This window comes from Megalobrama amblycephala, linkage group LG1 (assembly GCF_018812025.1).
Source record: "Megalobrama amblycephala isolate DHTTF-2021 linkage group LG1, ASM1881202v1, whole genome shotgun sequence".
NCBI classification, from domain to species: domain Eukaryota; kingdom Metazoa; phylum Chordata; class Actinopteri; order Cypriniformes; family Xenocyprididae; genus Megalobrama; species Megalobrama amblycephala.
The window spans coordinates 36,013,596-36,038,576 of record NC_063044.1 but is presented as its reverse complement, the minus strand read 5'-3'; the positions used below and the strand labels follow the sequence as shown (position 1 = coordinate 36,038,576).

General features: G+C 45.7%; 2 protein-coding genes across 2 annotated transcripts in view; one reads left to right on the top strand and one right to left on the bottom strand.

Moving 5' to 3' along the window:
* The window catches only part of LOC125245430, a 1,350,402-nt gene that overhangs the window by 417,157 nt on the left and 908,264 nt on the right, over positions 1-24,981 (bottom strand).
* On the top strand, positions 12,487-23,496 carry LOC125245847. Its single transcript, XM_048156643.1, has 2 exons — positions 12,487-13,885; positions 23,205-23,496. Exons 1-2 carry the CDS (start codon positions 13,495-13,497, stop codon positions 23,477-23,479), a joined length of 666 nt encoding a protein of 221 aa, XP_048012600.1. The 5' UTR covers positions 12,487-13,494; the 3' UTR covers positions 23,480-23,496.

Below are 24,981 nucleotides of genomic sequence, written 5' to 3'. Positions count from 1 at the left end.
ATTTGGCTATTGTGTTAGAAGGCCTATCTACAGCTCCATTTGAGCCTATTGAGTCAGTCTCAGATAAGTTCCTGACACTTAAGACTGTCTTCCTTCTCGCCGTATCATCCCTTAAAAGAGTAGGAGACCTTCAGGCCCTTTCAGTGTCCCCGACCTGTCTTGAGTTTGCTCCGGGGATGGTCAAAGCCTTCCTTTACCCCAAACCTGGATATATTCCGAAGGTTTTGACTAATGTTCCAAGGCCTATTGTGCTGCAAGCCTTTTATCCTCCTCCATTCATTACACCAGACCAGGAGAAGTCGAATCTGCTGTGTCCAGTGCGAGCATTGGACACATATGTCCACAGAACTGCCCTGTGGAGGAAAGCAGATCAGTTATTTGTGTGCTTTGGACCACATAACAGAGGTCGTCCAGCATCTAAACACACGGTAAGCAAGTGGATAGTCGAGGCTATTTCACTTGCTTACGAGGCCTCTGGCCAGCAGTGTCCATTAGCTGTCAGAGCACATTCGACTAGGAGTATGGCGGCCTCCAAGGCCTTAGTCTCGGGGGTTTCCCTCAAAGAGATCTGCGATGCGGCCGGTTGGTCCTCGCCACTCACCTTTGTAAGGTATTATGACCTTGACCTGGATGCAGCTCCAGGATCATCGGTTTTGCTGTCTTAAGTGTGCCAGAGTTTCACACAGACAGGTATTTGTGATTATGGCGTTTTGGTATATCGTTCCCAAAGCGTTCCTATCGGACGCAGCGCGAGTTCCCTCGAAAGGGAACGTCTCAGGTTACGTATGTAACCATAGTTCCCTGAGATAGGGAACGAGACGCTGCGTCGCGTTGCCATACTCCCTGCATCCCTGTGATCGTTTTGCCTCGGCAGTATTTAGCTGAAGCCGGTTGCACCAGATGTGTATTTATCCTTTCCTGGTCGTGACGTCACCCGCCCGTGACGTTCACTCTCGCCATTGGACTAGTTGACAGTCGTGCATCAGACGCTATCACGCTGGAGGCGTTCCCAAAGCGTTCCTATCGGACGCAGCGTCTCGTTCCCTATCTCAGGGAACTATGGTTACATACGTAACCTGAGACGTTTCATGGTATCCCACATGCAAAAAAACAAGAAGAAAAAAATAATTTAACTGGATGCAATAATAAGAGCGTAAATGATTTTATCATTATTAAACAGTTGTTAGGCAATTCACTTTCACTTTTGCTTCCACAACTTTCTTCATTTTTATTGAAAATGAATGCCTTTCTTATGTGATATGTGATGGGAAAAGCAAGAATAGCAAGTTCACCAGGAAGCGGATTCGAACCCAGTCAATCACATCAGAAGTATATTCTCTGCATCCAACACACTACTGCCAAAACACCTGTGCAGCCACAAGAGCGTATGTCAATTTTAACCTGGTCTGACATTGGTGGGCGGAGCTACTGTAAATTTGCACTTAGTATTAGACACTCAGAATAATCTTGTTTTCCGTTTGCATTAACACACTGGCAGATATTGATAATTTTACTTAAATAAAATGCACTAAATTTAGATCCCCCCAGGAAACAAGATATAATAAATATCTTATATAATTTTCTTATATGCAAAATCCATCTTGATTTAAGAATTTTTTGATATTTGTACTTGAAATAGGACAAAAAGTACTCAGTAAGAAAAGCATTTTTGCAGCATGAATGAATGAATGAACTAAACTAAAACTCTGGGTTTACCGACCCGGTTAGGTTCACAGAGTAAGTTACCATGGTAATTGACTCTGAGTATAAGTTACCTCTCTTTCAGAAACAGGCTTGACTTAACCTGCTTTCTCAGGTTTGACATACCTCCCATTCTGAAACGGAGAACCCAGAGTTTCCCTCATTACAGTGTTAACACACTCAGAGTTTTCACTTAACCTCCTTTCTGAAATGGGCCCCAGGTGAAGATAATTAGAAAATTACATTGTTTTCATTATTCCTTTCACCAAGTGTGTTCCAAATGGTTACTTTATGTGCCCTGGTCCCTCCAAACTTTGGAGTGAGTAGGGCATGGGGATGCTCACTTACTATTTGTCACAGTCTCACCTTTCCTGGACTCCATTTCCCATCATCCCTCCTAATACTCACCTGCTCACACTCAGTAATCACCCGCACCTGTAAGCCATCTACTCATCACTACAGCAGTATAAAGGCACACACTTCACCATTGCACTTTGTCTGGTCTTGATCATGAGAAGGACTGACTTTCTTGCGCCCTCTTACCTGTATGCTCCAGTGCTCCTTCGGCTCTCCTGATACTTTGTGTCTCCAGCATTTCCTGTCCTCCAGATACCTCACCCTGCTACACTCACCGAAGTGTGTGCCCTCCTGCTCTGTTCCACGATCGCCATTCTCCATCTACAAACACAAAGTGACTGTCAGTATTCTCGCTCCATACTGCTTCACAACTCTGATTATACTACTCACCATCATCTCTGTCATCTCAACCATTGTTAAATAAACTCCTATTCATCGAACTTGTCTGAGTCTGTATTACGTAACACTATTGAAATTCGGCCAAATTTCGTGACCATGACAAAATTAAGTGAACCAAATATCTCCCTTCCAGGTCACAGTACTGCTTTAAGTAGCTGTAATGTTTTACCCTGCCAATTGATTTAGTGCTTGAATACCCTGCTGAAAAATTCAGCATTGCTGGTCACCAGCATAAGGTATGTTTTGCATGCTGGTTTGCTGGTTCTCAGCTTGGGAGATAGGAGTGCTGTTGGTCCAGCTACACTAGCTTAGATTTGCTTGAAAACAGCATGACTATGCTGGTTCACTAGCTAAACCAGCACTATACCAGCTCTAACCAGCATAAACCAGTATGGACCAACATGGAATTCATGCTTATGTTGGATTTTTCAGCAGGGTAAACAGACTGAATGATTCAGACTAAATCTTGAAATGATTTGCATTGTTCACCATTTGATGCATTCATTGAAAAGAACTCAAAAGAGTGAATCATTTGCCAGTGGGGAATCTCCATTAATATTCTAAGCATTGTGATGTAGTGTTTCGTGGCACTACACTTGTACATGGTTGAAAAACAGCTCCCTACTAAAAATGCTAAACTACTTAAAGTATGTTGCTACTGAAAAATGTAGTTAAGCTAAAGTGCTGTAGTAACTACTACCCAACACTGGATGTCATAATGGGTATGTGCTACAAAATAAGTTATTAATGATATTTCAGCAAAATATAATAAGTGAAACAATTAAAGCAAGGTTTGTTTGTGGAATAGAGAAGCAGGAGTCTGTGGTCACGAGGGTCAGATCTCTCTCCTTTTAAACAGATTGTCTGAGGTCTCACCACTGGCTCCTCTCAGCTGCATGTACTATTTTAATATCCCATCCTGAACACCTGCAGCTGCCATATTCTCCTGTGCACTTATGTTGTGTTATCACACACACAGGTTTGTTTTGCTATCAAAGGTGCTACCATAGGTGTAATGGTTTTTATACTGTACAAACTGTGCATTCTATCCCCTACTCCTAAACCTACCCATCACAGAAAACATTCTTTTTACATTTTTAATAAAACATTGTTTAGTATGTTTTTAAATCTATTTTAAATATGAAATGTCCTCATATTTCATGTTTACGTTGTAATATCAGTGTAATACCTGTCATCATACAAATTTGTTTCCTCATAAATCACAAAAACGCACACACACACACACTTGCAACTGTACATTTCCCAAGGGGAATGCAAGATCAGTGTTGGCGCCCTCTGTGTATCTCTAACTACGTTCACACTGTCAGTCCAATCCAATTATTTGTGTATACGTTTGGAATCTGATATGAAATTATTGACGTCCATATTGTGTATGGCAACTGTTCAGATCCAATTTGTGTGTCAATGCACTCTTTCGTTTTCCAGAATATCTGCATTGGTTTCTATGGCAATGACGTTGTGTTGTAAAGCATACACCAAAAAAAAAAAAAAAACTACAACAATCACAACATCGAGGAGTTTGCAATATAGATGAAGCAGATTTAACCCTCTACCGCATAGTGTTGCCATATGGCAACATACTCTTTGCGTTCATTTCCTTGCCACTGTCTCTTGAAGAGAACATTCTCGTTTTTTTGTTAGTAAGAAAAGACCTTAGTTTAGCCAATGATGTGCTTTGGTTAAGTCACATGACATGCATTTTTTTCTGTGGCGCGATTTCTGACAGACTGCCGTCTCTTGTCGGTAGTTGCTGAAAGCAAACTAAAACATCAGTAACAAACAAGGACCCGCCCATGTCACATTCACAAAGAAATTGGTAACATCGTCTTAGGTAAGTTATGATGACATATTCACCACTCAAAAAAGTTATGAAAATAGTTTTCGGTAAATAAAATGTCTATGTTGTCATATTGCAACTCTGTGCAATAATGGAATGACATTATTGTAATAGGTTAGCTAGCTAGCAAAGGTCAGCTGCAGTCTGTTAAGCTATAACAATAACAATATTAATGCTAGTGATATATTGTTGATTAGTGATATGTTAAGGACTGCCATGGCATTTATATTATGGATTAAATCAACATCAGAGACCTGCCTGCCCTCTGCCACCACAGCCAGTACTACTGGCCCAGACCAAGCACTGGCCTACCATGGTGTCTCAAAAAGGCAGGTGCAAGTGGCTGTAAGTGTATTGTTAGGGTGAAGAGCACCAAATGTGATGTGTACCTGTGCCTCACCTCTTAAAAAAGTTTTGCTTTTTGAAGTTTTGTACAGAAAATAGGTGCGGTTTCAAGGATTATGGAGGGGTTCATATTCATAACCTTCCTCTCATAAGATTGCGTAATGTTGAATTTTCATGAACTGCAATGTGTTTTGTTTTATGTCAATGTTTTATGATACATGATGAACAGTATTATATTTGTTTTTAACTGTCTGAATTTGCAATTTAAGTAATATTCATGAAACTCCGGCAGAAAGGCAAAGTAACCACAGCACCTAAACCTATGCAAGTATAGAACCATTTCTTTTGACGCGTTTTAAGCTCCATGTGCAAGTTGAGTTTCCTTGCTGGCTCTCAAAGGTTTTAACTGTTTGTAATTTGCCATTTCTTTGATCACCTCTGTTTTCTTGACTTGACTTTCGTTTTATTCTATGTATGTTCCTTTGTTATATCGTAGTCATATATTCGTAGTTCGTATCTATTAAATCCATTATAGTTATACTTTTATTGTCTCTGTTGCTGTTCATTTATAAAACCAAGTCCCTTCAACGTTTGATTTCTCTTATGCTTTTATAAGTACTTAGATCAGAGACTTTCCTCGTGGCCAGAGGAAAATTCCTTTTTAAGAGCTGATAATAGTAATGACTGATAATTTTGCTGGAAAAAATAGATCAATTTTAAAACTAAAACTAATTCTAGATCATATATATATATATATATATATACATTCATAATTGGTTATAATCCGTTGTAACTGATTTACTATACATAATTCCCTTTTTGGTCAATTTATATTATGATTAATCATAACGCGTGTGTGTGTGTGTGTGTGTGTGTGTATAATTCACCCATAATTTGAGCTAATTCGTTAAATCGCTACATACTTCTCATTAAAAGGTAAAGGGGAAATATCAAGACTGTTAAGCCCTGTTCCTATCCAATGACTTCATGTGATGCCACCGATGTTTTGCTTATATTTATATATATATATATATATATATATATATATATATATATATATATATATATATATATATATATATATATATAATTTGTTTGTTTGTTTTGTTCTGATCGTTTCGTGTTTACGTTTACCTGTGCTGTTTATGGCTTTGCTGATCTGTGAGTCACCAGGGCTGATAATGTTAGCTTCTGAGCATTGCGTCCGCAGGGCTGCCTACCAGTTAATTTTTTGGATTTAATTTATTTTGTTTAACCCTCTGGAGTCTGAGGCTGATTTGGGGCCTGGAGAAGTTTTGACATGCCCTGACATTTGTGCTTTTTTCAGTTGTTCATAAACATATAAATGACAAAAGTGTCATTACACTGTATTCAGCACAAACTAGGCCACCATAATATGTGAGGAACATGTATGTAAATGTTTGTGTTTTTGAAGGAATAATGTTTATGCGTGGTTACTGAAAAAACAAAAAACTTAAGTCACTGAAATAAGGCCAAAAAAAGTATAGTAAATCTGTGTTTACAATACTTTAGGGTATTGGAGGTTGTAAACTAGAGTTTTTGCTTCAAAATTATGTAAAAATTATGCTGCCTACTCCTTCATATAAAACAATATATTGATTTAGTTTTTGTAAGACACTTTTTGCCAAGAAACACAGTATGCATGGAGGCGTGAATCACCACTGAAAAATGGGCCATTCTCACCTGAGAAGACAAAAGAATTGGATAGTAATGAGCTGAAATGACTTGCATATTAATGAGGCATTTCAGTCAGGTAGGCTGTGAAAAAAACCTTCTGTGATGTCTCAAGCTCATCATGATATATGAAACATACAGAAAAATATTATTACAATATAAAGTAATGGTTTTATATTATATTTTAAAATATAATGTATTTCTGTGATGCAAAGAGTCTGAATATAGGCTTTTAGTTTAAAAGCATGCACATTTGGAGAAATATTGGATTCTCATATGCTTATGTCAATTTTCTATACAGAGAAGTTATATTTATTTAATATTCATTGTCATTACTATGAGCGCTGGTGTTTTCAATTCATCCTTGAAGTCGGAGGGCGCTCTCTGTGCATTTTTAGTCCACAAATTCATCTAAAAGAAGAGGCTATTCCATGAATGGAGTTTCCAATTCATACTGCAGCCGGAGGGTGCTAAAGAAACAAAAACTCATCTAAAATTCATCTATAGAAGAAAAGAAAACAGGAACTAACTGCATGTCTTCTAGAGCTCCCTAACCATGACTTTTACATCCGGATAAACACTTTTCAAGACAATAAATACACGATTGAGACGATGAATGCATGTATTGCCTCTGAATTTGCGTCTGAATAGAGCTGGCTCTGTGGGCGTGGCCGCATTAGCGGATAATGAGCTGAATCACGGACTTCTGACATGGCTCTCTTTTCATACAGATTACATAAACACAGAAGGTTTGTTTTCGATTTGACTTACATGATTTAAAACCTGACATCTTAACGTTTTTTTAGACATAAGTTTAATTTTTCTGTGATTAGTATTCACTAAGTTACAGTTCATTTTCTGAGAACTACCAGATTGGACTTCGTTCAGAGGGAGAGGAGAAATCACGCATCATGTTAGTTTTCTTTATTTTACAAAAAGCACAACATTGTGTTTTTACTCTGAGTGTATACAAATAAAAGAAGATATTCTATAGTTTCAATTGATATATTACTTATGTCTCTATGACAAAAAATGACGGAGTATTTTAAGTCTGTTTTGCTGCAATGTGAAAAAAAACCTGCAAAACGCGCCGGCGCGTTTTCAGACCTCAGAGTGTTAAAGAGTAATTTGTTGCTAGATTTGTTTTTGATTAGTTCTGTGCCTATTTTTGTCTTGGTTTCGATTTATTTTGCAGCTATATTTACTTTATTTTTTTTTTCTTTCTGGTTATGTATTGTTTGTTGTAAAGTGTTGTTTTATTATTATTATTATTATTATTCATTGACTCATTGTTCTAGTGCCACTCAGGCGCTGGTTATCTGTCTGTTTTGTATGTGGTGTCATCTGGAGAACTGAGTGTCAAAGCTGCTACAACAGTGCCTGTAAACTTATTATTTTGGTGTTTTTCTTGAGGGAGCATCAGGCTAGGCTTCAGGTGGCTTTTGAGGGGGCACGGGGATGACCGGAAGCTGCTGCTGGTCGGCGTAAGGCGTATCATGATGCCCACGACCGTGAGGCACTACTGGGGGGCAGGAGCAGTTAGTTTATTTACTTGAGTATGGCATGAGAGGTTGCCATAAAATTCAGGAACTGTGGAGCCTGGTGGTGTATCAGGTCGTGAAAGCACCCAAGGAGGGTGGGGCGGTATACACCATTGCACCAGTGGATGATTTGGGAAAGACTAGATGCATTTACTGCTCTGCTTTGAAGGCCCGGATCCAGAAGGATGGTCCGGTTCCAGCCTCAATATATCCCCCTGTTTTGGAGGACGAGGTGTCTCCAGCAGAAGTCTCATCAGAAGATGTTGATCTGCTTATGTTGGTGCCAGCAACCTATCTGGTAAGTCAGGGGCCAGTCCCTCAGGTGCTGGTTTCTCTGGATGCTTCTACCTCACAGAGTAGGCTGGTGGGGTCTGATGGGGAGACCCCAGTTGTCAGGCGCCATGAGGTACCTGATTTTGCATCCGATGTATCACCAGGGCCTGCTAGTTTGCCAGAGGACCTGTCAGGTATAGCTGGTGTCCCCTTGAGGAGAATTGGGTGAACCACTGCGGGCTACCACTCAAATCTGCACCGTCTACCACGGGCGATTGAGGGAGGCAGGAGAGCTGCCACAGTACAAGGTCCCAAATCTAATTCATGGCGGAGTTCGCATGCAGGTATGGTTGGTGTTTGATTTTGATTTTGATTTTTTGGTCCCACTTTATATTAAGTGGCCTTAACTACTATGTACTTACATCAAAAAAGAAGTACAATGTACTTATTGGGTTCATATTGAATTGCAAAACACTTTTTCTGCTATTGAAGTGGGATACGGGTAAGGTTAGGGAAAGCTTTGGTGGTATGGGTAGGTTTAAGGGTAGCGCTAAGGTGTAAGGGATGGGACAACAGTGTAATTATAAAAGTAACTACAGAAATTAATTACATATGTAATTACATGCAGATGTTTCTCAAATATAAGTACAATGTAAAAACATGTATGTACACAATAAGTGCATTGTATTAAATTATTAATTTCAATGTAAGTACATAGTAGTTAAGGCCACTTAATATAAAGTGGGACCGATTTTTTTATATATTTATTTTACTTTATTTTTTGTGGTTATGTATTGTTTGTTGTAAAGTGGTTATTATTATTATTATTATTATTATTCATTGACTCATTGTTCTAGTGCCACTCAGGCGCTGGTTATCTGTCTGTTTTGTATGTGGTGTCATCTGTTTGTTTTTTTTTTCTGTCTTTGTTTCTCCAGGGGCCAATGAGGACTCGTGTGGAGCTAGGGAGGCTAGCTGCTTTCATTCTATGGTGTGTTTCACGGTGTGCTGTGTGTGCTGATACAACTTCCCTATGGTGGGTGTGCGTGGTGTCTGCTTTGGTGTGAACTGAGGTGGGTTTTGGACGACCTCCTGAGTTGCAGCCGGCCTGTCTTGTTCCCACTAATCCTGGCCCCGGAAACTATTTCTTCCATTGTGGGTGTGTTTTGTGAGAGAATTTTAATCAAAGCTGTTCATTTGACAATAAAGTGTATTTTTTTTTTGTATTGATACTCGTCTCCCTTTTTTCTTTGCCTTCAATTGGTGAAACTTATATGTATGTCCTTTATTGGGAGATATTTCCCTGGCCTCCCACCAGAGTGGCATAGTTGGATAAATTTAATTGCGATTAACATTTCCCTCCATTTGGTACTACCACAATAGCATGAACGAGTATGTGGGTAATCAACATAAAAGCCATAAGGAAACAATGCTGTAAACTGATAACAGAAATGCCAACAAACACCAACAGAAGTTCGCTGGTGTGATTACAGGTTTCCCTGGAGACCTCATGCAGGTGCAGGGAGAGGAGCGGACTGGGGTGGAGGTCTCCAGGGTGGATCCATGAGGCATGGCGGGTCGGGAGCGTCGGCAGGCCATGGTAGGTCAGGGGCCGTGGGCGGCCATGGAGGGTCAGAGGCCGTGGGCGGCCACGGAGGGTCAGGAGCTGCAGCAGGCCATGGTGGGTCAGGAGCTGCAGCAGGCCATGGAGGGTCAGGAGCTGCAGCAGGCCATGGAGGGTCAATGTCCGAGGGCGGCCATTGTGGGTCAATGTCTGAAGGCAGCCATTGTGGGTCAAAGTCCATGGGCTGCCCCTGCGGGTCAATGTCCGTAGGTGGCCATTGTGGGTCTGGAGCCTTGGTCGACTCTGGCGACCCTGAAACCCCACCCAGGAATTCCCCACCCACAGGTGCAGGAACAGGTACTTGCCCCCCCCAAAAAAAATACTTGGGGAGATTTAGGAGAGTCTTCAGGAGTCTAAGAAAAGGAGTGGGTTCGTGGGCTGGAGTGGGCTCGTAGCAAACTGGAGCGGCTGGCTCGGCGGCGGAGACTGGAGACGCTGGCTCGGCGGCGGAGACTGGAGACGCTGGCTCGTTGGCAGCTACTGGAGCGGACTCGTTGGCAGCTACTGGCTCTGTCCAAAAGTCTATTAACCAGACCGCATCCCTTGGCGGCTCATGAGAGGCTGGAGCAGAGGGCTCGGCGGGGATTGGAGAAGCTTGCTCGGCGGTGGAGACTGGAGAGGGCTCTGAGGTCTTCCTCTTCCTCCTCCTCCGCCTTCTGGACCCAGCGGAGGTGTGTGGGTCCAGCGTGACACAGGAAAACAATTCACTGGAGAGGCATGCGGAGGAAGACGGAGGTTGACCAACTGGCCAGGCCACCAGTGTTTCTGGGGGGACTGAACGAGATAAACACACATCCTGAACCTCATAAACCATGAAATTTGAGCCGTTTAAATACAAAATTAAATTAATAGTTTCATTTAAGGAGAAATAATCGTCAGGTTCATCAAAGCGGATAGTGCTCTCGTCCAGTCCGTCCAGAAACAGGGCGATCAAACGAGCATCTGACCAGTTAGTCAAAAAAGCAAGCTCTACAAACTCCTCCACATACCTCTCCAGTGAACGTCCAATCTGGAACAGTCCAATGAGCCTGTTTGCCGCAGAGGTTGGCGTGAGAGGCTGTGGGGGAGCAGGAGCCACGGTATTGCGAGCCATTGCGGTTACAGGGACCAGGAAGATACCCATCTTGCTGTGTGGATGTCCAGCGGTTTTGGTCTGTTCTTCTGTAACGTGTTGGTGTTGTAGAGATAAGGCGTTCATGGATATCCACAAAAGAGAGGTATTTATTAACAACAAATGAGATCAACATAACCAAACACATAGCATATACATAAGAACAGACAAGGAGTGGAGGGAGTGAGTCCATTATAAAGGGTGTGCTGATGATCAGGAACAGGTGCAGGCAATCCGTGATGAAGAGGAGAAGACGAGGGAAGTGAGTGCAGGTGTGGAGAACAGGAGGATTATGGGAAATGGAGTCCGGAACACACAGGAACTGTGACAGTAATTTTGCAGATACTGTTAATGCTCAAGCAGCAACATTACACACAAAAGTAAAAAAATTTAAATCGCAGTGAACCACCCCTTTAATCTAATAGCCGCAGAACCATAGCGGAACTAACTTCAGCCCGCGTCATGTGGTTTCAGATTCTTGTGAAAAAGGCTAATTGCTGTAGCCTATTATATGTCCAACTTTGGCGTGGAGTCTTCCATAATTTGTAGCTGCTGCTCAAATGGTATCTTGGTAAATTTGTTGGCGATGAAATATTCAATATCTCTAATCTCCAGATCAGCGCTACTAATATTGTGTAATTCATGTCTCTATGATGAATGGTTGATATACCAAAAGAGGCTAGCCTCTTTTTCTCAACACTCTAATGAGCTGAAAGTGAAATACTCGATGGTGACTGGATTGTTTTTATTACCAACAGAGGCACAAGTCTCCGGATATGGATTTGCCTCCACTTCTCTTCAGACTCACTCTATTCAGCGCGTTAGGGGAAGAGAACAGCAGCGGTGATTCCGACTTCAGTAATATTTTATGGTGTTACAATGGTGAAATTACAAACAAGAAATACACATTCTGAAAAATTAAATAAAATGAATAACTGGAAATTTTACTTTCATTAACCTTTTGAGCCCCAAACAGGAAAATGACGTTTGAACGTCTTTCCTAAACCATTTGGAGTATGATAGCATAGTTGTGGTATCATTTGAAAGTATTCATTTTTATTCTCAAAGTTTTAGAATTAATTTAATTTAATGAACTGAGGAATCAAATTTTCCTTGAGCTATTGACATATAGGAGGTCATCATACTACAAGAATATCCTGTAAGTTTCAGAACTGAAAACTTCCTTGTTAGTCCAATAAAAGCTTTTATTAAAGGGATAGTTCACCTCCCGTTTCCTGGATTTCTGGACTATCGTCTTGTGTCCGCGTCTGGGTGGATTATATGAACTGTCATCTTGTGCCCGCGTCTGGGTTGGATTATCCTTGGTTTATGATACCCGCTGCAGTCCTGCGCCACCCTGTTCATCTGCCTCCGCACGCCATTGCTTCAGCACGCCTCAGTCACTGCAACGGCTGCCCATTTGGAGTGAAGTTATTGTACAGCGTATTCTGTCAATAAATATTGTTTTACTTGCACTTGGATCCTCTCTCTGTGTTCATTTCCTGACAGAACGAACCAGCAAGGTCGTCGGATCTTCAGGAGTATTTGAGCAAGAGTGCTCAACGGATGGATCAGCAAGACGAGCAGGTGATGGCCAATGCTCATGCCGTGCAAGCGTTGTTGGCGCAGGTGGCTGAGCTCTCGACCCAGATATTACATCTTTCATCTCCCACTGCGCCAGCACCACCGTCCGTTCCCCACTCATCCGCCAGCACGCAACAGGAACCTCGCATTCCTGCACCTGAGAGGTATGGTGGAGAACCTGATACTTGTAGAGCTTTTTTGTTTAAATGCTCTATTTATTTCTCTCTGCAACCTAACACGTTCTCTTCTGAGGAGTCTAAAGTAGCGTTGGTTATGACGCTATTGACTGGACGAGCGGCGTTATGGGGAGCGGCGGTGTGTGAAAACAGCCATCCATGCTGCTCCTCGTTCCATTCCCTGTCGCAGGAGATGAGGCGAGTGTTCGACCGTTCGGTGGCGGGACAGGAGGCTGCTCGCAAGCTCGCGGACCTGCGGCAGGGAGCTCGACCTGTTTCCGACTACGCCATTGAGTTCCGCACCCTGTGTGTACGGAGTGTAAATGGAACGAGGAGGCGCAGTGGGATGTGTTCCTGCATGGGCTGGCCAACCGTGTTCAACAAGAAATTTATTCACTGGATTTACCCACCACTCTTAACGGACTGATTGAGCTCGCGCTGCGAGTGGATGGCCGTTTGCACGAACACGCTGAACGCAGGAAGCCTGTAGCACGTCTCGAAGAGCTGGTTGCTTTGGGGATCAGCGGAGAGAGCACGGTCGGTCCCCTGTTCGATCCTGAGCCCATGCAGGTGGGGAGAGCTCGGCTCTCCCGGGAGGAGAGGACACACCGGAGGGAGAAAGGACTTTGTTTGTACTGTGGTGGAGCTGGACATTTTCTTAAAGACTGCCCAATAAAAGACAAAGCCCGGCAGTAGGACCGAGGTTACTGTCGGGCGGTCTAACCTTGGATAAACCCTCGTCTGCGACGCTCCTCCCGGTGAGACTGCAGTGGGTATCGGGACATCACACCTGCCAGGCTCTGGTCGACTCAGGCGCTGAGGGAAGCATTATGGACTGGGATCTGGCGATACGTTTGCACATTCCTATTCGCCCTCTGGGTCGCGCCATATCTGTTTTCGCTCTCAATGGACAGAAATTACCCACCATCACACACGCCACGGAGTCCATAACCGTCATCATTTCCGGTAATCATACTGAACTGCTGTCATTTTACCTCTCCAGATCTGTTCATCATCCCATCGTCCTGGGGCATCCATGGCTGGTGGAACACAAGCCCAGGATCGAGTGGGGCCAGGGATCCGTGGCGGAGTGGAGTCAGCATTGTCATGCGTCTTGTTTGTTGTCTGCGTGTTCTTCTGTGTCTCGTTCTGTGTTGCAGGAGGAGTCGGTGAACCTGTCAAACGTGCCCCAGGAGTACCTCGACCTGAAGGAAGTGTTCAGTAAGTCCCGGGCTGCTTCTCTTCTTCCGCATCGCCCCTATGACTGTGCCATAGACTTAGTTCCAGGGTCTTCTCCGCCTAAAGGCAAGTTATATTCACTTTCTAGTCCTGAAAGGGAGGTCATGGAGAAATATATTTCTGATTCTCTGGCAGCTGGGATCATCCGCCCTTCCTCGTCTCCCGCGGGGGCAGGTTTTTTTTTCGTGGGTAAGAAGGATGGGTCCCTGCGGCTGTGCATTGATTACAGAGGACTGAACAACATCACGGTAAAGAATACTTATCCTTTGCCGTTGATGTCTTCTGCCTTTGAACGGTTGCAGGGCACATCTCTATTCACGAAATTGGACCTGCGCAACGCTTATCATTTGGTCCGCATTAGGGAGGGGGATGAGTGGAAGACGGCTTTTAACACCCCTAGAGGGCACTTTGAATACTTGGTTATGCCTTTCGGCCTTTCCAACTCGCCCACCGTCTTCCAAGCACTCGTCAATGACGTGTTAAGAGATATGGTCGATCAGTTCATATATGTCTACCTGGACAACATATTGATATTTTCTTCTTCTCTCCAGGAACATGTGCAACACGTCAGGCGAGTGCTCCAGAGGCTGTTAGAGAACGGGCTTTTTGTCAAGGTGGAGAAGTGCGTTTTCCATGCACAGTCAGTTCCATTTTTGGGGTACATCGTGTCGTCCGAGGGGGTGTGCATGGATCCTGACAGGGTTAAGGCTGTGGTGGATTGGCCAATTCCAGATTTCCGCAAGGCCCTGCAGAGGTTTTTGGGATTCGCCAATTTTTACCACGTTTTATTCGCAATTTCAGCCAACTAGCCGCTCTTCTGACTGCCTTGACCTCCCCCGCAACGGCGTTCAGGTGGTCGGATGCAGCTGAGGCTGCATTCTCCAACCTCAAGAGCCGCTTCGTTTCGGCTCCCATTCTTGTCGCCCCTGATCCTTCACGTCAGTTTGTGGTGGAGGTTGATGCGTCAGAGGTGGGGGTAGGTGCAGTTCTATCCCAGCGCTCCGCAGCGGACGATAAGATGCATCCTTGCATGTTTTTTTCACATCGTTTAACCGCTGCCGAACGGAATTACGACATTGGTAACAGGGAGCTGCTGGCGGTCAAATTAGCTTTGGAAGAGTGGCGTCACTGGTTGGAGGGTTCAGGTGTACCTTTCATCGTCTGGACTGATCATAAGAACCTTGAATACATCAGATCCGCTAAACGACTAAACTCTAGGCAGGCTCGGTGGGCTCTGTTTTTCGGTCGTTTTGATTTTTCTTACCGTCCCGGGTCCAAAAACATCAAGCCCGATGCATTATCTCGTGTTTTTGATCGTTCCGAGCGCCCGTCCACTCCCGAGTGTATTCTTCCTGAGAGACTTATTGTCTCTTCACTCACATGGGAGGTCGAGTCGAAGGTCCGCACGGCCTTTGAAGGGGTAACGCCTCTGCCCGGGTGCCCACCGAGTCGGTTATTTGTGCCAGAGGAGTTACGTTCAGACGTTATCCGATGGGGCCATGATTCCAATCTGGCTTGTCATCCAGGGGTTAGTCGTACCAATTTTTTGGTCAAACAACGATTCTGGTGGCCCTGCATGGCTCGCGACATTCGCAATTTTGTTTTGGCTTGCTCTGTCTGCGCTCGTGGTAAGACTTCCAATCGTCCCCCTGAGGGGCTCCTTCAACCGCTGTCTGTCCCTTCGAGACCCTGGTCCCACATAGTGCTAGATTTCGTCACAGGCCTCCCTCCTTCACAGGGCAATACAGTGATTTTGACCGTAGTGGACCGGTTCTCGAAGGCGGCACATTTCATCCCCTTGCCCAAATTACCTACTGCCAAGGAGACAGCGGTTACTAGGGATGTCCAGATCCGATCACGTGACCGGAAATCGGGGCCGATCATGTGGTTTCAGACTCGATCGGAATCGGACGTTACCTCCCGATCAGGACTCTGATATATATGTATGTATATTCTCATTATTTTTAACACATCTATAGTGATGCGGTGGCACAGAGTTAGGCCTGTTTCACACTGCAAGCGTAAGCGGCGCGTGAGTAGCGCATATTTTTTTCAGCGTGCATGTCAACCAACGGATGCATTCACACAGGCAGCAGGAGCAGCTCGTAAAGCGTCAGGCAGGAGCGTCGCGTAAGCAGCAGTGCCGCGATCGTTTCGGCACCGAGTCTATCCCTGTGTCTCAATCAGCTCCCTAGCTCTTTAGGTCATGAATCAGTATATAATGAAAGTGAATGTGGCTGATACCCTGATCAGTGCCCTGACTACTGAACTAGGGAGCTGATTGAGACACACGCTGCGCTGCTGACGTGTAATTAAAGTGAAAGCACACTTTTGATGGACAAAATAAATATAATTTCACACAAAAAGTGTTCAAAATGCACACAATACGCATGTCTAATGTGTTTTAACAAGAATTTGAGTATGACAGAAAAGAAAATTAAGAATCAAAAATAATAATAGAAGATTTACCCATTTAAACTTGTTTTTTTATTATTCAGTTTGGGTTAAAGTATGGTGTATTATAAAAAAACTAAAATAAACTAGCCAGAAAATATGATATATATAAACATTATTTTAGCTATTACACAGACTGCAGCATACCCAAATCAAACCAAATATATTTGTTTTTATATTAGCCTTTTTTATATTTACTGTTGCACTAAAGTGAAGTGAAGTGAACAATTTATGTTATTTATTACTTGATTGTTCAAGCTACCTCACAGATGTCACAGACATGTCAGGCTCCACCTCCCTGCAATACCCACGCACTCAATCACCGGAGTTCTAATCACCGCCACCTGCATGTCATCATCCCCATAATCACCAGCACTATATAGCCCACACTCACACACACAGTAGTTGTCCGGTCTCGTTTGTTATACAGACTCATGTATACTTACCTTAAGGACTCCAACCTGCTACTTACCTGCTACCAGCGATCCCAGTCTCTCCAGCGTCTCCAGTCTTCCTCCTGTGGTTCTCCCTCCGTGTGTGTGAGTGTTCCTCGTCTGCCATTCTCCATCTCATCAACCACGACTTTCATCTACAAGCAACAAAGGGCAGTATCAATCCCCTATCATCACATTGAACTCTCTATCCACCATTTACTCACCTGCTCACTGCTGAATTGCAATAAACAACCTTACTTGCTTTTACTTCTGCCTCCGTGCCGTCTGTACCGTAACAGAAGACCGGACCAGCAAAGTACGACAGGATATCAGCATGAGCCAACCAGACCCTTTCCAGGAGCTCGTGAGCACACTGCGCCGAGCACTCACTCCACCACAACCACCGTCACCGTCACCAGCACCTGTCGCCGCTTCCTCGTTCACTTCTTCGTTTCACACTCCAACCCTGCACGCCAGTCCCATGGCCAGGCCGGCGCCCTACTCAGGATCGGCGGAGGATTGCAGCGGATTCCTCCTGCAATGTGAGCTGGTCCTGGAGATGCATTCGCAACTTTACCCCACAGACACCTCTAAGATCGCCTTCATAATCTCACAGCTACAAGGAAAAGCTCTCCGCTGGGCAGATGCACTCTGGATTCAGAAAGGCCCCGTGGTAAAATCATATTCTGCCTTCGTCTCTCATTTCCGCGAAGTCTTTGGAAAACCCCTTTCGGATTCATCAGTCGGTGAGAAACTCTATAATTTGAAACAAGGATCTAACACTGTGAGTGATTATGCATTGCAGTTCCGTACTCTGGCCTCCAGCAGCGGATGGAATGAACAAGCCCTCATCACTTCCTTCCGCCAGGGGTTGGAACCCGAAGTTGCGATTGCATCTCGCTGCATACGAGGACAACATCGGCCTCGAAGAGCACCAGGGCCAGCCACTTCCTCAACACCTCCTCCGTCGGTCCGAACCCGTCAGCTCCCCAGAACCAGCCAACGAACCCATGCAAATAGAGAATTCTCGGCTCTCCCCCACTGAATGACAGCGCCGGCTGACCCTGAATTTGTGCCTCTACTGCGCCTCTCCTGGGCATGTACTCTCCGCATGCCCAACTCGCCCTCCAAGACCTCTGGTGAGTGCCATCCTTCCCTCCTCACTCAAGATGAAACCACTCACCACTGTTGTAAACCTTACTGCTGCAAATGTATCTGTTCCAGTTGTCGCGCTCCTCGATTCAGGGTCAGCCGGGAACTTCATCTCCGGGACCCTCTGTCGTCAACTCAAGCTCAAAACCTCGCCTTCACCTAATATCTATCAAGCCCACTCCATCACCGGAAAGCCCCTAGGCCGCAAGAAGATCAGCCGCATTGCTGGACCACTGCAACTCCGCGTTGGCATCCTTCATGTCGAGGACATCCACCTGCTGGTTCTGGAGGAATCCACCGCTGACGTGGTTCTAGGGCGCCCGTGGCTCGAGCAACACAGCCCAACCATCTCCTGGCGCACGGGCGAGATCCTGAAGTGGGGCGAACACTGTTTCTCAAGCTGCTTCTCCGGGTTTCCTGTTCCTCCATCTCCACGTCCTAAAGAAATCTCTGTCTCTGCTACCTCCATCGAGAGCCCCATCGAGAAACTATCCACCGACATTCCATCCTGTTACGCCCCCTTCAGCGACGTCTTCTGCCCGCAACGAGCCTCCAAATTACCTCCACACCGGCCATGGGACTGCTCCATAGATCTGCTACCGGGTGACCCAGTGCCACGGGGAAGGATCTACCCCCTATCTGTGCCGGAGGAGAAGGCCATGGAGGACTACATTGAAGAGGCCCTAAAGCAAGGTTATATCTGTCCGTCTACTTCCCCTGCTGCTTCCAGCTTCTTCTTCGTGACCAAAAAGGACAGAGGCTTGCGGCCCTGTATTGATTACTGCTCACTCAACAAGATAACCATCAAATTCCGTTACCCACTTCCCCTCGTCCCAGCGGCCCTGGAACATCTCCGTGGTGCCATTGTGTTCACCAAGCTGGACCTCCGCAGCGCGTACAACCTCATCTGGATACACGAGGGGGACGAGTGGAAGACCGCCTTTGTCACGCCCACCGGCCATTATGAATATCTGGTCATGCCCTATGGACTAGTCAACGCCCCCTCCGTATTCCAGGATTTCATTCATGAGGTGCTCCGGGAGTTTCTCCATAAATTCGTGTTGGTGTATATCGATGACATCCTTATCTACTCCCGGAGCCTGGCCGAACATCGCCACCACATTGCGGAGGTCCTCAAGCGCTTACGGCAGTTCCAATTGTTCCTCAAGGCGGAAAAATGCTCCTTCCACCAGTCATCCGTCCACTTCCTCGGATACTACTTTGATCACAGTGGCATCCGGATGGACGAGGGGAAGGTGGATGCCATCCGGTCCTGGCCCACTCCCACAACTGTAAAAGAACTCCAACGCTTCCTAGGCTTCTCCAATTTCTACCGTTGTTTCATCAAAGGCTACAGTTCCATCGTCTACCCACTCACCAATCTCCTTCGCCATCAGCCCAAGTCTCTGTCCTGGTCTGAAGATGCCACAAGAGCCTTTGAAGCCCTCAAGGACGCCTTCACCACCGCTCCCCTCCTCGTCCACCCTGATCCCAACCGGCCTTTCATCGTGGAAGTGGACGCATCCACCACAGGAGTGGGAGCGGTCCTCTCACAGCAGCAGGGGCAACCTAGTAGACTCCATCCATGCGCCTTCTTCTCCCGCAAGCTCAACCCGGCGGAGGTCAACTATGACATCGGTGACCGTGAGCTCCTGGCCGTCAAGCTCGCATTGGAGGAATGGAGGCATTGGCTGGAGGGAGCCAAACACCCCTTTCAAGTTCTGACTGACCATAAAAACTTGGAGTACCTCAAAGCTGCGAAAAGATTAAACCCCCGTCAAGCTCGTTGGGCCATGTTCTTTTCAAGATTCGACTTCACTATCTCCTATCGTCCTGGCTCCAAGAATCTCAAGGCTGGTGCTTTATCCCGTCTCCATGCTCCCAATGAGAAAATTGAAACTCCAGAAACCTTTCTTCCAGAATCCATCTTCGTGAATCCTATCCAGTGGTCTGAAGAAACTCTGCCCTCCTCCAATGCCTCCACCCACACTCCGCCGGGTTGCCCGCAGGGTCTTCAGTACATCACCAGAGCACGACGCACTCAACTCATCCACGCAGCTCACTCATCACTTGGCACTGGTCACCCGGGGGTCAATGAGACCCTCTCGTTGCTTAAAGCACGCTTCTGGTGGCCCAACTTGGCCAGGGATGTCAGAAGGTACGTGCAGGGCTGCAGGGAGTGCGCCATCTCCAAGAGCTCTCGTCATCTGCCAGCCGGCAAGCTCAATCCTCTGCCCGTTCCTGAGCTGCCATGGTCACACCTGGGAGTTGACTTCATAACGGATCTCCCACCTTCTGACGGTCACACCTGCATCCTCGTGTTAGTGGATCGATTCTCCAAGGCCTGCCGACTGATTCCTCTCCAAGGTTTACCTACCGCTCTCACCACTGCAGGACTAATGTTCAACCACATCTTCCATTACTATGGAATCCCCGAGGACATTGTATCTGACAGGGGCCCCCAGTTCATCTCCCGGGTCTGGAAGGCCTTCTTGTCACTCCTGGGTGTGACCGTAAGTCTATCGTCGGGATACCACCCTCAGACGAACAGGCAGATCGGCCGCTTCCTGCGTACCTTCTGTCACGGCCACCAGGACTCCTGGAACCAGTACCTGGGTTGGGCCGAGTACGCCCAGAACTCCCTCCGTCAGCCTTCCACCGGATTAATACCTTTTCAATGCGTACTCGTCTACCAACCCCCACTGTTCCCCTGGGACGGGGAACCCTCCAACGTTCCCGCTGTCGACTACTGGTTCCGGGAGAGTGAGAGGGTGTGGGACTCAGCCCACCATCAGCTGCAGAGGGCCCTGCGCAGACGCAGGATGACAGCCAACCTTCGTCGCTCCAACGCTCCCAACTACAAATCAGGGGTGCGTTTCCAGAAAGCATCGTTGGTGAACCATGGTCGTAAGTCCCATTGAACTCTATTGGTAACGACGGAACTTGCGACCATAGTTCGCTTTAGGAAACACACCCCTGGGCAGAAGGTCTGGCTGTCGACCAGGGACATCAGACTGCGTCTGCCATGCACGAAGCTGAGTCCCCGCTTCATTGGCCCGTTCACCATCATTCAGCAGATCAACCCAGTCACATATCGTCTTCAGCTCCCTCCAGAATATAAGATTCATCCCACTTTCCATTTGTCTCTATTGAAACCTCACCACCCTTCTCTCTCTCCTTCCACAGAGCCTGTGGCAGCCGCCAAGCCCCCCCTTCCACTTCTTCTGGAGGATGGAGCTGAATACGAGGTTCGGGAAATTCTGGACTCCCGGCGCCGTGGTGGTCTCCTGGAATACCTCCTAGACTGGGAGGGCTACGGGCCAGAGGAGCGGTTGTGGGTCCCGCGGAACGACATCCTTGATCCCAACCTGCTACAAGCCTTCCACACCAGTCACCCGGACAGACCTGCCCCACGCCCTCGAGGTCGGCCACCACGACGTCGGGGTCCTCGGCCCTCAGGAGCGGGCCGTGGGAGGGGGGGGTACTGTCACAGACACGTCAGGCTCCACCTCCCTGCAATACCCACGCACTCAATCACCGGAGTTCTAAACACCGCCATCTGCACGTCATCATCCCCATAATCACCAGCACTATATAGTCCACACTCACACACACAGTAGTTGTCCGGTCTCGTTTGTTATACAGACTCATGTATACTTACCTTAAGGACTCCAACCTGCTACTTACCTGCTACCAGCGATCCCAGTCTCTCCAGCATCTCCAGTCTTCCTCCTGTGGTTCTCCCTCCGTGTGTGTGAGTGTTCCTCGTCTGCCATTCTCCATCTCATCAACCACGACTTCCATCTACAAGCAACAAAGGACAGTATCAATCCCCTATCATCACATTGAACTCTCTATCCACCATTTACTCACCTGCTCACTGCTGAATTGCAATAAACAACCTTACTTGCTTTTACTTCTGCCTCCGTGCTGTCTGTACCGTAACAACAGAAGTGCTCTGTTTGTAATTAAATAAAAAATAAGGAACGTCCTGGATCAGTTTTTTTTTTTTTCGCTCTTCTTTATTCTTTTTTTGATGTATTATAGAAGTATCGGATCAGGACTCGGTATTGGCAGATACTCAAAATCAAATGACTCAGACTCGGACTCGAGGGCAAAAAAACCTGATCGGGACATCCCTAGCGGTTACTGTCATTAATCACGTCTTCCGTATCCATGGCCTCCCGGTAGACGTGGTTTCTGACAGGGGATCCCAATTTACCTCCAAATTCTGGAAGGAATTTTGTCGTTTACTGGGGGCGACGGTTAGTTTGTCATCTGGGTTCCATCCCCAGACGAACGGGCAAGCTGAGAGAGCCAACCAAGATTTGGAGAGAATGTTGCGATGTCGGGTTGCTCAGAATCCTTCCTCCTGGAGTCAGCAGCTTCCTTGGGTGGAGTACGCACACAACTCGCTACCAGTGTCGGCTACGGGCCTGTCGCCTTTTCAGTGTAGTCTAGGTTACCAGCCACCTGTTTTTCCCAGTCTGGAATCCGAAGTCGCGGTCCCCTCCGCTCACGCCTTCGTCCAGAGGTGTCGTCACACGTGGAGAAGAGCCCGAGAGACTCTTCTTCAGGTGGGAGCGCGCACCAAGGCCCAGGCCGATCGCCACCGGCTGAAGCCTCCCGTATACGTCGTTGGTCAAAAAGTGTGGCTTTCATCCAAGAACATTCCGCTCCGCTCCGTGAGTAACAAGTTAGCACCCAAATTCATTGGCCCGTTTACGGTCACCAAAATTCTTAGCCCGGTGACTGTCCGCCTCAAATTGCCACCAGCGTACCGCAGAATTCATCCCGTCTTTCACGTGTCTAAAATTAAACCTATTTTTCATTCTAACATTAATCCGCCGGTTCCGGTTCCTCCCCCGCCGCGACTCGTAGATGGGGAACCTACTTATTCGGTCCGTCGTATCTTGGACACTAGGCGGAGGGGATGCGGATTCCAGTACTTGGTGGACTGGGAAGGTTACGGTCCGGAGGAGAGGAGTTGGGTTCCTGCCAGAGACATCCTGGATCACTATCTTATTGATGATTACTATCAACAGGTAGGCTCTCCTGGGAGCGCCAGGAGGCACTCGTAGGAGAGGGGGTACTGTCACGGTTCATGGGTTCACTTACTCGCCCTCTTGTGGTTGTGGTGTGTTGCCTGTGGTTACTGATTGTGTGGGCGTCACCCACCTGTTTGATTGTGATGTGCTGCCAGCCGTGTCTTGTTCTGTGTTTACTATATCTCGTGCGTGTCTACATGGTGTCTTTGTCAGTTCGTTGCAGGCTGTCCCGGTGTCGTGTGTTCCGTGTTTCACTTCCCGTTTCCTGGATTTCTGGACTATCGTCTTGTGCCCGCGTCTGGGTGGATTATATGAACTGTCGTCTTGTGCCCGCGTCTGGGTTGGATTATCCTTGGTTTATGATACCCACTGCAGCCCTGCGCCACCCTGTTCATCTGCCTCCGCACGCCATTGCTTCAGCACGCCTCAGTCACTGCAACGACTGCCCATTTGGAGTGAAGTTATTGTACAGCGTATTCTGTCAATAAATATTGTTTTACTTGCACTTGGATCCTCTCTCCGTGTTCATTTCCTGACAATCTGCTTACCCCCAGGGCATCCAAGATGTAGGTGACTTTGTCATTTGTGTTCTACTGAAGAGACAAAGTCACCTACATCTTGGATGCCCTGGGGGTAAGCAGATAAACATCAAATTTTCATTTTTGGGTGAACTATCCCTTTAACACCAGGCCCAGAAAACGACAGGTTTTTCAAAGTGGGGATCTATGACGTAAAAGGGCAGTAAGCACCCCCTCCGCAGAAGAAGATCAACACCTATTTCATCACTGCCTGTTTAGCCCCGCCCACCAATTTGCGCATGACATGTAATAAATAACATAGGCCTACATGGTGCTAAACCGGATCGAACTACCAAGCAATAAACATGCCGTTGAGGATTACAAAATATTGTGCAGTGCCTGGACTGGACAGTAATGCAACAATTAACTGTGTTAATTCTACACTGTAAGAAGAACACTGTAAAATGCACGGTAACTTGCTGGCAGCAATTAGCAAGTAAGTTGCTGTGTTCTATTCCACAGTATGCTTACTGTAAATGTAATCACTTAAATTTTACTGTAATAATAAACACAGTAACAAAATAATAACTGTAAAATAATTACAATAACTTTTTTACTGTGTTTCTTATTACAGTAAAATTACTGTTTAATAATAAAAACAGTAACAAAATAGTTACTGTGATTACATTCACAGTATGCATACTGTGGAACAGAACACAGCAACTTACTTGCTAATTGCTGCCAGCAAGTTACCGTACATTTCACAGTATTTTATTATTACTGCTGTATTTTTTTTTTATCACAGCAAATATAAGATTACTGTAAACTGTTTTTATTGTGTACTATAAAATGAAGACATGATTTTTGTCACAAAATGACATTTATTTTAAACATTTTAAATGTGAAAATACATAGGCATAAAATATTTTTCATTATATACACATTTATAGGCTATACATTTTTATCATTTGGTATACAAGTGGTATACAAGTGTTTGGTATACAAACACTCCTAAACATACAAATCCATCATCTTTGTTGAAGTTGAATTAAAATTTCCAGATACAATTGGAAATGAATAAAACAGAAAGTATATATAATATAAAAACTGTAGAATTTTAAGCGTCAAAATCCTTAATACCAACTTTATTCCTGAATGGGAAAGTTCCTTCTGGGCTGGAGTCATTTCCTGCAGTGGAAGAAATTAGTCATTAATATAGACAACTAAAGGCAAGACTGGTGGCTTGATGATAATGTATACAAGTTGGTCTGGCTAAATTAAATAATCCAGTCAACATTAATATTACTATGTTGACCATATTAACTAGTGTGGGCATCATAATGAGTGGGCCTCAATCAGTTCCCTAGTTCAGTAATCAGCACTGATCAGGGAGTCAGCCATTTTAAGGGCTGTCTCAGTCACAGAATCCTTCCAGTGCACTGAAATATTCACTTTCTAAAAAGTCCCACAAT

What these genes read in the sequence shown, in the direction of transcription:
- LOC125245847 (XM_048156643.1), top strand. Translation starts at nt 13,495, where the DNA reads ATGGACTGGGATCTGGCGATACGTTTGCACATTCCTATTCGCCCTCTG. An exon ending in CGACCTGAAGGAAGTGTTCA is followed by an intron (nt 13,886 to 23,204) that starts GTAAGTCCCGGG and finishes TGTCTTTGTCAG; the next exon opens with TTCGTTGCAGGCTGTCCCGG.